Genomic DNA, 12,339 nt, shown 5'->3' with positions numbered 1-12,339 from the left:
TTAGTTCTTTTTTATTTTTTGTACTTTAGCTAGTTTATTTAATTGTATTTATTTGTAGGAATTGTGTTTAATTAATTTATTGATAGTGTAGTGTTAGGTTAATTGTAGGTAATTGTAGGTAGTTTATTTAATTATTTTATTGATAGGGTAGTGTTAGGTTTAATTATATCTTAGGTTAGGATTTATTTTACAGGTAAATTTGTTATTATTTTAACTAGGTAACTATTAAATAGTTCTTAACTATTTAATAGCTATTGTACCTGGTTAAAATAATTAAAAAGTTGCCTGTAAAATAAATATTAATCCTAAAATAGCTATAATGTAATTATAATTTATATTGTAGCTATATTAGGATTTATTTTACAGGTAAATATTTAGCTTTAAATAGGAATAATTTATTTAATAAGAGTTAATTTATTTCGTTAGATGTAAATTATATTTAACTTAGGGGGGTGTTAGTATTAGGGTTAGACTTAGCTTTAGGGGTTAATACATTTATTATAGTAGCGGTGAGGTCCGCTCGGCAGATTAGGGGTTAATAATTGAAGGTAGGTGTCGGCGATGTTAGGGAGGGCAGATTAGGGGTTAATACTATTTATGATAGGGTTAGTGAGGCGGATTAGGGGTTAATAACTTTATTATAGTAGCGCTCAGGTCCGCTCGTCAGATTAGGAGTTAATAAGTGTAGGCAGGTGTCGGCGACGTTGAGGGGGGCAGATTAGGGGTTAATAAATATAATATAGGGGTCGGCGATGTTAGGGCAGCAGATTAGGGGTACATAGGGATAACGTAGGTTGCGGCGGTTTACGGAGCGGCAGATTAGGGGTTAAAAAAAATATGCAGGGGTCAGCGATAGCGGGGCGGCAGATTAGGGGTTAATAAGTGTAAGGTTAGGGGTGTTTAGACTCGGGGTACATGTTAGAGTGTTAGGTGCAGACGTAGGAAGTGTTTCCCCATAGGAAACAATGGGGCTGCGTTAGGAGCTGAACGCTGCTTTTTTGCAGGTGTTAGGTTTTTTTTCAGCTCAAACAGTCCCATTGTTTCCTATGGGGGAATCGTGCACGAGCACGTTTTTGAGGCTGGCCGCGTCCGTAAGCAACTCTGGTATCGAGAGTTGCATTTGCGGTAAAAATGCTCTACGCTCCTTTTTTGGAGCCTAACGCAGCATTTGTTTTAACTCTCGATACCAGAGTTAAATTTATGGTGCGGCCAGAAAAAAGCCTGCGGAGCGTTAACAGCCCTTTTACCGCCAAACTCCAAATCTAGGCCTTAGTGTCTATAAAACACTGGGAGCTGCCATGTTGTAACTTGTGTTACCTTCTCTGCTGTGGCCAATTAGGGTCAGTTATAAATAGGTCACTAGAGTGTGCAGCCAATGGTTGTGTTCGATTTAACAGTATTCTGCACTTCCATTTCTAACAGGAACTGAAAAGTTTACAATTTCAGAATGGAATTACAGGCAAAGAGGACAAAATAAATAATGAAAGTATATTGCAGAGTTGTTTTATTATATACAATTTATGATTTTATATTACCATCTCAAAGTGTTTAATGTCCCTTTAAAGGCAGCTTTCAAAATCAAAAGCTTTGAGATATTTTAGCTCTCAAAGTTGCACTTACCTTGTCTTCTCTCCAGGCTCTTCTGATCAGGTCTTGGTTTTAAAAAGCACTTCGCGGGCGCGCTGTCTAATCACAGCACTCCCAATCGCTCCATTAAACTGAATGTAGCTCGCTCCTGCTCTGGTCTGGTAGCAGGGGCGAGCTACATTCAGTTAATTTCAGAGCTTCAAATGTACATAATAATCTGTAGATTAGATAATGTTCCACTACAGTCATAGATTCAAAATAATAATTATATTGCAAAGTACCAGTTGCCATTTTTTTCCTATATTAAGTCATATTTATTAAAGGCAAAAATAACTTAATTCACAACAAATCAGAGTTTTCAGAATACAATTTGATGAACTAGAGGGTGAGCAGAAGGAATAGGGAGGGCACAAGTGTGTGGACCATTTACATGAAGCAAAGGGTGAGAGAGAAGGGAAGGCATGTGTGTGTCCTTTAGATTAAGCGGAGAGTGAGAAAAAAAAGGGAAGAGAGGGCACGCGCATGTGTTATTTCACTAAAAGCAGAGGGTGAGAGAGAAGGCGACATAGGGTGTGTTTGTGCCATTTATATGAAGCATATGGTGAGAGAGAAAGGAATAGATGGCATGTGTGTTCTATTTACATAAATCAGAGGGTGAGAGTGAAAAGAGGGCATGTGTGTTTACTATTCACATGAAACAGAGGGTGAGAGAGAAGAGAGGGCATGTGTGTGTACTATTCACATGAAACAGAGGGTGAGAGAGAAGAGAGGACATGTGTGTGCATGGTATTTGCATGAAGCAGAAGATGAGACAGAAAGGAAGACAAGGTATGTTTATGAACCAAACTGATTGTATTATTGCCATCTCTCTGTATTGAGGCTCATTTCAGAATCTGAGTTTTCTAACTGTGAAGCTTATACCATAGATCACTCACCTGCAGAGATATCTGATGGCTGAATATTCTGTACTGCATATGCTCCTGTGTCTAGATGTTTATCACTGTGACCTGTTAGCTCTAAAAGAGAATACAATTAGTTTCCTTTGCTAATCATGCAACAATGTACAATGTATTCTAATTTTCCCTGAACAAAAAAGTGTTAATATTTATGTTGGGTATAAAACTTGTTTATAATCAGACAGCTCATTAGATCACACATAACGGATTCACTGTATATTTACACTCTTTCAGTTACTTCTGTAGTGTATGTGCATTTCCTGAGTGAGATATTTATTACTACACAGCGTTACCTGAGCTCTTGTTTCCTGGGATCTCCATAGTCCTTAGTGCTTGGCGAGTCTCCATCATGACGTCCTTGTAAAGCTCCTTGTGTCCCTCTATATACTCCCACTCCTCCATAGAGAAATACACAGCAACATCATCACACTTTATAGGCACCTGAAACACACACAACTCATTTAGCGCTGATTTTAAAGGCGCAGCACAGATTCTGTCACACACTTTTATTGACAAAGCCAGAATAATGTTACTGAGAACATACAGAGACACAGGCAGCAGGTAGGAAATACACCCAGGGCCAGATGGGAAAAATAAGAAGAATTACTGAGCCCTGACACTGGTATAATGTCACATTCCCTAGCAGTGCTCACACCATTCTCCAGAATTGCACATTCTCCAGCAATTCAAATTTTCTAACCATAAGACCAAGGGCTGGAATGTGACCTTTAAAGTCATATATATGCCCCCACTTACCCAAACTAAATATTACGCTCTAGATTAGTCAAGAGATACCTTAGTCTGTGCTTCATGTAATCAGTATTTCTTGATTGGGTATTAGAAGTAAAAAAAAGAAAAAACAAACAGAACTTTTGCTATATAATAAAAACTCCATGATTGCAGCTGCATCAATTGCATCAGCAGCATACAGTTTGTTCACAGGTAAGGCAAAAGGACAAGCTTCTCTGCAAAAGCTTCTAAAACAGCAAATCTCTGTCTGCAGCAACACAAATGTCCTTTACAGAATGAAACAGCAAACAGAAATCCAGCAAGATGTTTAGTACATAATATTTTTCACAACACATCATATCAGGCCTCCTGTCTGGCTGTAATCTACTTAGCTAGAGAAATGCTTCCCTTTTAAACCATAGGAGCAGTAATCATGAGCCACACCTGAGTTTAATAGTCTTTAACAGCTGTAAGGTATTCACAACTAAAAAACACTAATCACTTCCCTGGGGTTTCTTAGCAAAATGGTAAAGTGAAATGTATTAAACTTGGTCTAATATATACTCCCTCTATCACCAAACCAGACTTTCTGTCACAGTATGCACAGTATACTGTAAATATGAAATTAAGTGTTGGATTGCAAAATATCTGTACACAAATCCAAGGCTTACACGTTTCAGCTTTAATGCCATAATCATAGCCCTAAAAACACACTGATAAAATCACTCTGATATAATCCTACCTTGTGTCTCATTGGTGATAAGATTTCATGATGTCACTACTTAATTTAAACAGAGAAAAAATGAGAACAGCACAATTATGGAGGAGTGCACGAAAGACCTCAGGACACTGTCAGGTCCCTAAACGAATAGTCAATGATAAAGATGGTTCTTAGCACTCAATATTTCAATATAGACAGTTTATTCACATAGAAAAACAACATTTCGGGGTCACAGCCCCTTATTCATGCTTTATCATTTACTTAATTTAAACAGATATCCAAATACATAAATATATCATTATTACTAAAAAAGCACATTTACATATGAACCATCAATACAAAATATTATTTAAAATGTAATCATATTCTATATACGAATTAATGGATAATATACAACAGATATAGCAACTATCTGATACAAAAAGTCAGAGTAAAGTTGTTACTCCATATTAGGGATGCACCGAAATTTCGGCCGCAGAAAGTTTCGGCCGAAAATTGCATTTTTGGCTATTTCGGTTTTCGGTTTTTTAGCCTGTTATTTTCGGTAAAATTATTGTGTAGCATGTTTCAAATTTGATGCTAGCCTAGAGCTGCTGTTTAAGTTTATTATTTTACTTACTGTTCTGCATATAATGAGTTTTCTAGGACTATACTGTACTTTATTTGGATAATTAGTAAAAAAAAAAAAACTGTTAAATATGATTCTGTTACATAGAACTAAATGAAGAATAATACAGTATATTGATATTTATAATTGTTTTAAGTAAGGATGCACCAAAATTTTGGTCGCAGAAACATTTTGGCCGAAAATGGCATTATTGTTTGCCTGGTTTTTTTTTTCTTGGTAAAATTATTGTGTAGCATATTATTGTTTTAAGATATTTTTGTCCAATTTTAGTGTGTTACTTTCAATAAAAGTGTGGGATTTTTTTTATTGGCTCTAATTATGCAAAAAAACAATAATTTGAAAAAATAGATTTTCGGTATCAGTTTCGGTTTTCGGCCAAGTGCATCCCGGATTTTCGGATTCGGTTTCGGTCCAGAATTTCCATTTCGGTGCATCACTACTCCATATCAATTCAAACTACTGACGACTCAGACTCATTGCCAAAAAGGTCATATTCTGAGTTGAGCTCTTCTGGTATTCTAGTTCTAAGTTTTAAAATACAATACATTTCTTGCTACTCCAACAATTTCAATTTATCACCACCTCTTTTTGGACTTCTAACTTGTTCACAAATTATCCAACGAACATCCCTGGTGGCTAACCCTGTATATTGCAACTTACATTTTGTGCCAGTAAATAAACTACAACTGTGGTAGTGCAGTTAAAGCATTCCTCAATTTGTTCATTTATCACCATGGAACAAAAATGTGTACCCATGGCTACATGTTCACAGGCTTTACAATCTGTATTCCCACATCTGTAAATACCTTTAAATTTTAACCAGGAATTATTCGGAGAAGCAATTTTAGGGAGACAGAAAGGGACTATTATTTTGGCAAGTGTATGATTTCATCTATAGCAAACCTGCAATCTTTGCAACAAAATTTCTGGTTTGAGCTTGATTCTGCAGCTACGTTATCCATGTTGAGCGGCATTGGATTAAACAGTCATGTGATTTACCCGCTGACTAGTTGGAGTTAAAAGAGGAAAGCCCCATGCGCTGTTAGATTGATAGCGTGCCCGCATGCATTGGGATTGTTTGTCTACATTGATACTAGAAGCCACACAAGGGTGAGTAAATAGATGTGACATATTAGTTTACTAGAACTGACAAACTCTGTTGTGGGGCATAACAGACAGGACGATCCTGGTGGATATTAATATGTATGGCTTTGTGTCTTCTACCTGTGAGCTTTGCATACTAGTTAACATAAAATTACTAGGTGGTTACCAGACTTCCTATAACTGTTGGTATTTGAAGTCACCAGTTAAAATATTTAACAAAACATAATTAGTAAATCACATGCTTATAACGAGATGAGCTAATTAGCGTGCTAGCCAAAGTTATTGTGATATTACCAGATGATTATCACGTGCACAATGCATACAAATATAAACGTTTAATACCACTTTTTAAAAGCTGTAAACTGTTACAGTGGGCAGTACCCACAGGCATTATAGGCTCCTTGATCGCTCCGCAATAAACACATAAACTGCCCTCAAAGCATTTAACCTATAAATAGACAAGTCCCACTATAATAGTTCCCCAAAATCACTAAACCCCTAACAGCCATTAACCCCTAAACCCTTTAACTCTGTTTTACAGGTTCTGGTAACTTTTCTTTGCATAAACAAATTTCTTTGAAATGTGGCAGCTTTGTAGCCATCCTCGGTAATAAGAAATGCTAAACATGTTCTGTAAATGTTTGAATATTTGTGGTCTATTATAATATAATAATATATTTGTAGATGTTTTGTTTTTCAGGTTAAACCTGCTTTTTAAAGTATATACAAAAAAAATACATATATTTGGCCCTTAGTGTGAAAAGGTTATATACCCCAAGTACAGAATAAGCGAGGGCATGTCAGGCTGCAATCAGCATATCGTAATCATTACAAACCATGTTAATATGTGTAAATAAACAAATACAGCCAGTGACAGGGACATGCAGATGTTATTATGACATATTCCATCACCTCTCCTGTCAGCAGGTACATGATCTGCAGGGTGTGGGTCAGTATCCTCTCTGTTGTCGTCTTGTCCCCAGTCATGTGACTCACTGTCAGTGAGTTAGTCACACGCTGCAAGAGTAAAACATAAAAACATCACTGACCCCTATCACATCACCTGTGTGTATCCTGTTATCATATTCCCCATCTCATCACGGTCACAAGGCAAGGCATTGCAAAATATCTGCACACACAATAAATATTGCATATATGCACAGTAAATATCAGGAATTAAGTGTTGCATTGCAAAATATCTGCACACACAGTAAATATATATATATATATATATATATATATATATATACACATACACACACATATATACACACACTGCACAGAGGAAGTGGCACTCACCATGCAAACGACTGCCTGGTGCACTGCTGCTGTTGAAAATACACAAAGTCCTAGTACCCCAAACCTGGCCAAGGATAAATGGTAATACCGATAAAGCAGGCAACAGTGTCAAATGCAAATAGAAGCCTTTAATCCTCAATAAGGAAAAAACAGGTAGGGCCTTAACCCATAACGTCCATAACCCAGGTCTGTCACGGCCTCCATTTGACAAAGGTTCTGGCTAGAACCGAAAAGTTATGTTTTTTCCTTATTGTGGAGTAAAGGCTTCTATTTGCATTTCACACTGTGCTGCCTGCTTTATCGGTATTACCATTTATCCTTGGCCAGGTTTCGGATACTAGGACTTTGTATGTACAGTATATTATATATATATATATATATATATATATCACACACACATATATACATATATAATCCACTGAAATAAGTGCACTCCCACGAACAGTAAATTTAAGTTCTGCCAGGGTGCTATAGAAAGTTCAAATATCCAAGTTATAACACAAGCACTCACTGGACTTGATACAGGTGAAATAAAAAGTGTTTTATTCCATATAAACAAGTGACGTTTTGGGGTTCACCCCTTCATCAGACCAACAATTGTGCATAGTGAATCAAACATTCTATACCTATTGAAACTCCACCCACTGTGCAAAAAAGCACCAAACTGTTCATAGCAACCATAGAAAAAACAAATACATTGTGAATGCTCATAGTTGCTAATCCTGTGTTAATATTATACAGTGTAATAATAAACATATAGTGTAATCATAGTGGGATCATTTACAGAACATCACTTAGTATAATCGATCCTTGCTAGTGATAAAAACAAATTTATTTAATATTATCACAAACCTCAGTTGTTATTCCTGCACTGAGAAAATGCCATCATAAGCCCAGCCCTCAAACTTTGTGCAACAACAACACAGGGATGAATGTGTATCAAAAACTATTTGACATAACGGTATCCAAATCAGTGTATGAATGTGTATGAAGATACAAATGCCTAGTGTAATCACTTTGAACTCCTATAGGCATATCTATAGTCCTAAATAAAAAGAGAGAAGCGCTCAACATGAATGAACAATAGCATAATAGCTTGTTCTATAGCTAGTTACCACCCAAGAAGCAGCCTCTTTTTGCTCAACATGTGCCTTTCACAGAGAAGAACTTTCCTGAAGCATTTCAGTCTGATCCTGACTTCACAGTACAGTCCAGCCCCGAAATACCAGGCAATCCCTTTCTAAACGAGAGAAACAGCAAAACCTCAGACATACGTTTTGGTCTATTGTGGGCCTCGTCAGTGAGGTGCAGCCATATTGCTCTACGTACGTCTGGAGTTTTGCTGTTTCTCTCGTTCAGGAGGGATTGCCTGGTATTTCGGGGCTGACTGTACTGTGAAGTCAGGATCAGACTGTCACAGTATAGTCCAGCCCCGAAATACCAGGCAATCCCTCTCTGAACAAGAGAAACAGCAAAACTCCAGACGTACGTAGAGCGATATGGCTGCACCTCACTGACGAGGCCCACAATAGGCCAAAACGTACGTCTGAGGTTTTACGGTTTCTCTCGTTTAGAAAGGGATTGCCTGGTATTTCAGGGCTGGACTGTACTGTTAAGTCAGGATCAGACTGATATGCTTCAGGAAAGTTCTTTTCTGTGAAAGGCACATGTTGAGCAAAAAGAGGCTGCTTCTTGGGTGGTAACTAGCCATAGAACAAACTTTTATGCTTTTGTTTGTTCCCAGGTTGAGTGCTTCTCTCTTTTTATTTATGCAAATTATGACACTTAGGGAAGTCTCCCTAAGTGTGATGCGGGAATCCAGACGTGGACCCGTTGCTCAGTGTGCCTACAGGGATATGGTTGCACCTCAATGACAAGGCCCACAATAGGCCGAAACGTACGTCTGGGGTTTTGCTGTTTCTCTTGTTCAGAGAGGGATTGCCTGGTATTTCGGGGCTGGACTGTACTGTGAAGTCAGGATCAGACTGATATGCTTCAGGAAAGTTCTTCTCTGTGAAAGGCACATGTTGAGCAAAAAGAGGCTGCTTCTTGAGTGGTAACTAGCCATAGAACAAGCTATTATGCTTTTGTTCGTTCCCAGTTTGACTGCTTCTCTCTTTTTATTTATGTATCTATAGTCCTATATTGGACCTAGCAATAGAGATAACACATCTATACACCAGCTATTGTCTAAGATATCACTCCAAATGTATCCTCAGAATTACCTACATGTAGACAAACTGATCGAAGTATTTAAAAAAATAAAAACATAAAAATGCAATCCAAAAGTCAAGTTAAACATATAGAATTAAACACATAGATAAAGTTAGCATCAGGGAGCATATGTAAATTTTCACTATGTGTATGGTACAGCTATATATATATATATATATATATATATATATATATATATATATATATATATATATATATATATATATATATCTTTAAATGTCAGTCTCATTTCAGTTACATCATGGGGAAAATAAACTAAGCAGTTATATAAGGATATGTTTTATTTTTTGAAAATATTTTGATCAGTTTGTCTAAATGTAGGTAATTCGGAGGATACATTTGGAGCGATATCTTAGACAATAGCTGGTATATAGATTTGTTATCTCTATTGCTAGGTCCAATATAGAACTATAGACATGCCTATAGGAGTTGAAAGTGATTACACTAGGCATTTGTTTCTTTATACACATTCATACACTGATTTGGATAGTTCTGTCAAATAGTTTTTGATACATTTATGATACACATTGATACATCCCCATGTTGTTGTTACACAAAGTTTGAGGGTGGGGCTTATGATGTAATTTTCTCAGTGAAGGAATAACAACTGAGGTTTGTGATAATATTAAATAGAGAATGTATTTTTATCACTAAAAAGGATTGACTATACTCAGTGATGTTCTGCAAATGGTCCCACTATATGTTTATTATTGCACTGTATAATAACACAGGATTAGTAACTATGACCATTCACAATGTATTTGGTTTTTCTATGGTTGCCATGGTAACAGTTTGGTGTTTTTTGCACAGTGGGTGGAGTTTCAATATGTATAAAAATGTTTGATTCACTCTGTACAATTGTTGGTCTGATGAGGGGTGAACACCCCAAAACGTCACTTGTTTATATTGAATAAATCACTTTTTATTTCACCTGTATCAAGTCCAGTAAGTGCTTGTGTTATAACTAGGATAGATATATATATATATATATATATATATATATATATATATATATATATATACACACACACACACACACATATAGTATATATCAGGAATTAAAAGGATATTAAACAGTGTGAAATTATAATATAAGATGTTTAAATATATGTAGATAAAAAGACTACAGTATAATTTCATTATTTATTTTGTTTCCTTTTCCTGTAATTTAACACTGACATTTTTTGTTTTTTTAAATCCCACTAAGTTTCTATAACGTATGGGAGCTGCCATGTTTGGGCTTAAGTTGCACCTTATCTGTTTCCCCTTCTGAAGACAATTAGATACAGATATAAAACAGGTTATAAAAGAAGGAATTTCACAGCCGGGTGTTATTATGAAACAGTGTGGGGGCAGTGTAATATTTTCTAATATTATATAATTTTCTGCATAATTTAGCATAAATGTATTTCATTATAATGCGCAATGATTTAACGTAATATTGGCTAACATTTTAGCAGGGTGGTCAGTAAACTCAGCCGGGTTGTGCACCCACTAAAAAGGTCCTGGGGAGAACACTGACTTTAATTACATAAACAGAGATAAATAGAAAACTAGTTCAATATCACTTTATAGAAACTAAAGTAATTTATAGAAATGAAAACTTTAGACATATTTTCAATATTTAAACAAATAATATAATTGTAAAAATACAATCTACATATTATTTACAAGACCAATCTTTGCTTTAAATACATCATGATGTCTAGCAAGTATTTACTGTTTGTTCCTTAAGGAGTTAACATTCCTTGCAAAATATCTGTCTACACAATAAAGGTTTTACATATGCACAGTATGTCTCAGCAATTAAGAGCTGCATTGGAAAAAGGTCTGCATGCAAAATACATTTTATAAGCATTTAAATGGTCATTTTGTTTGCAACATTCACATTTATTTGCAGTCCAGGGGCAAAAGCCTTAAGAATCTTTTTGAATATCCCCTTTGGAATGGGCAATTAAGGAAAAATATAACTAAGCTCATTCACTAATCAAGCAATCACTGTGTAATATATTGCAAGGTCAATTTCTGGCTCCTGTAAGATACATTCCAGTATCTTTGCATGCAGTTTAAAAAACAAACAAAAAAAACATATACAGATAAATTACAGGAAATCCAGGTAACATGCACAATGAAATTACCAGGATGTGAGCAGACTAACCAGCTAGCAGGTGTACGTGCAGGTATTATTTATATATGGGAAGGGGGGGTAGTGTGGCTCCAGGAATACCTCTGTAGATCAGCAACAGCCTCTGGTCACAGATAGCATAGAACAGCAGTTCCGTAATGTTCACAATTGAAGACTCGAGGTGCAGGCCAAATGGAGGACTGAGCGTGTCCCGAATATATGCAACAAGACGAGAAAGGCAGCACACACGGTATCCAAATAAAAAACAGAACTTTATTCCGGCATTGCAAAAAATACATACACACACACACACAAGGAAAAGGGGGACGTGTCCTTACGCGTTACGTGCCATGCGGCACTTAGTCATAGCCATGCGGCACTTAGTCATAGCCTTTTCCTCCTGTTTGTATTTTTTGCAATGCCATAATAAAGTTCTGTTTTTTATTTGGATACCATGTGTGCTGCCTTTTTCGTCTTATTATCTATATATGGCATATGTACGCATGCGTATGCCCACTCTATACAATAGCACTTCCTCTTCTGCACAAATTACTACTTGTCTATACCCGTGTTTCTCAACGGCAGTACTCAAGTACCCTCAACAGGCCAGGTTTTCATTAGCTGAAGCAGTGCACAGGTGAAGTAATCCGCTGATCAGTAACACTATTGTTACTAACCTTCTCTTACCAATCAGCTGATTATGTCACCTGTGCACTGGTTCAGCTATAATGAAAACCTCGCCTGTTGGGGGTACTTGAGGACTGTGTTTGAGAAACAATGGTCTATACTATATAAAGACTAGTTTATTATTGTTAACCTAAACCTGTCATTGCTTCATAAGCTGCCTATTGCTGACCTGTGTATGGGTATGATAGAACAAATAACAAAAGGCTGCTGGGTAGTAACTGTCTCCTCAGGTGAATTTACACTTTTGTATTTGCATAAACACCTTAAA

The 12,339-nt window shown here is 36.4% G+C and overlaps 1 protein-coding gene across 3 annotated transcripts in view; it reads right to left on the bottom strand.

Moving 5' to 3' along the window:
- Positions 1 to 12,339, bottom strand: part of LOC128657072 (gastrula zinc finger protein XlCGF57.1-like) — a 73,234-nt gene that overhangs the window by 58,774 nt on the left and 2,121 nt on the right. For all 3 annotated transcript variants that reach the window (XM_053711301.1, XM_053711302.1, XM_053711300.1), the window contains exons 3-5: positions 6,638 to 6,742; positions 2,837 to 2,984; positions 2,523 to 2,603 (exon numbers count right to left, since the gene is read on the bottom strand). In XM_053711301.1, the coding sequence (XP_053567276.1) occupies positions 2,523 to 2,603; positions 2,837 to 2,984; positions 6,638 to 6,742 (334 nt within the window). The remainder of the gene's footprint in view (positions 1 to 2,522; positions 2,604 to 2,836; positions 2,985 to 6,637; positions 6,743 to 12,339) is intronic.

This window comes from Bombina bombina, chromosome 4 (assembly GCF_027579735.1).
Source record: "Bombina bombina isolate aBomBom1 chromosome 4, aBomBom1.pri, whole genome shotgun sequence".
NCBI lineage: Eukaryota > Metazoa > Chordata > Amphibia > Anura > Bombinatoridae > Bombina > Bombina bombina.
The sequence above is the reverse complement of the archived record's forward strand: the minus strand, read 5'-3'. Positions and strand labels throughout refer to the sequence as shown.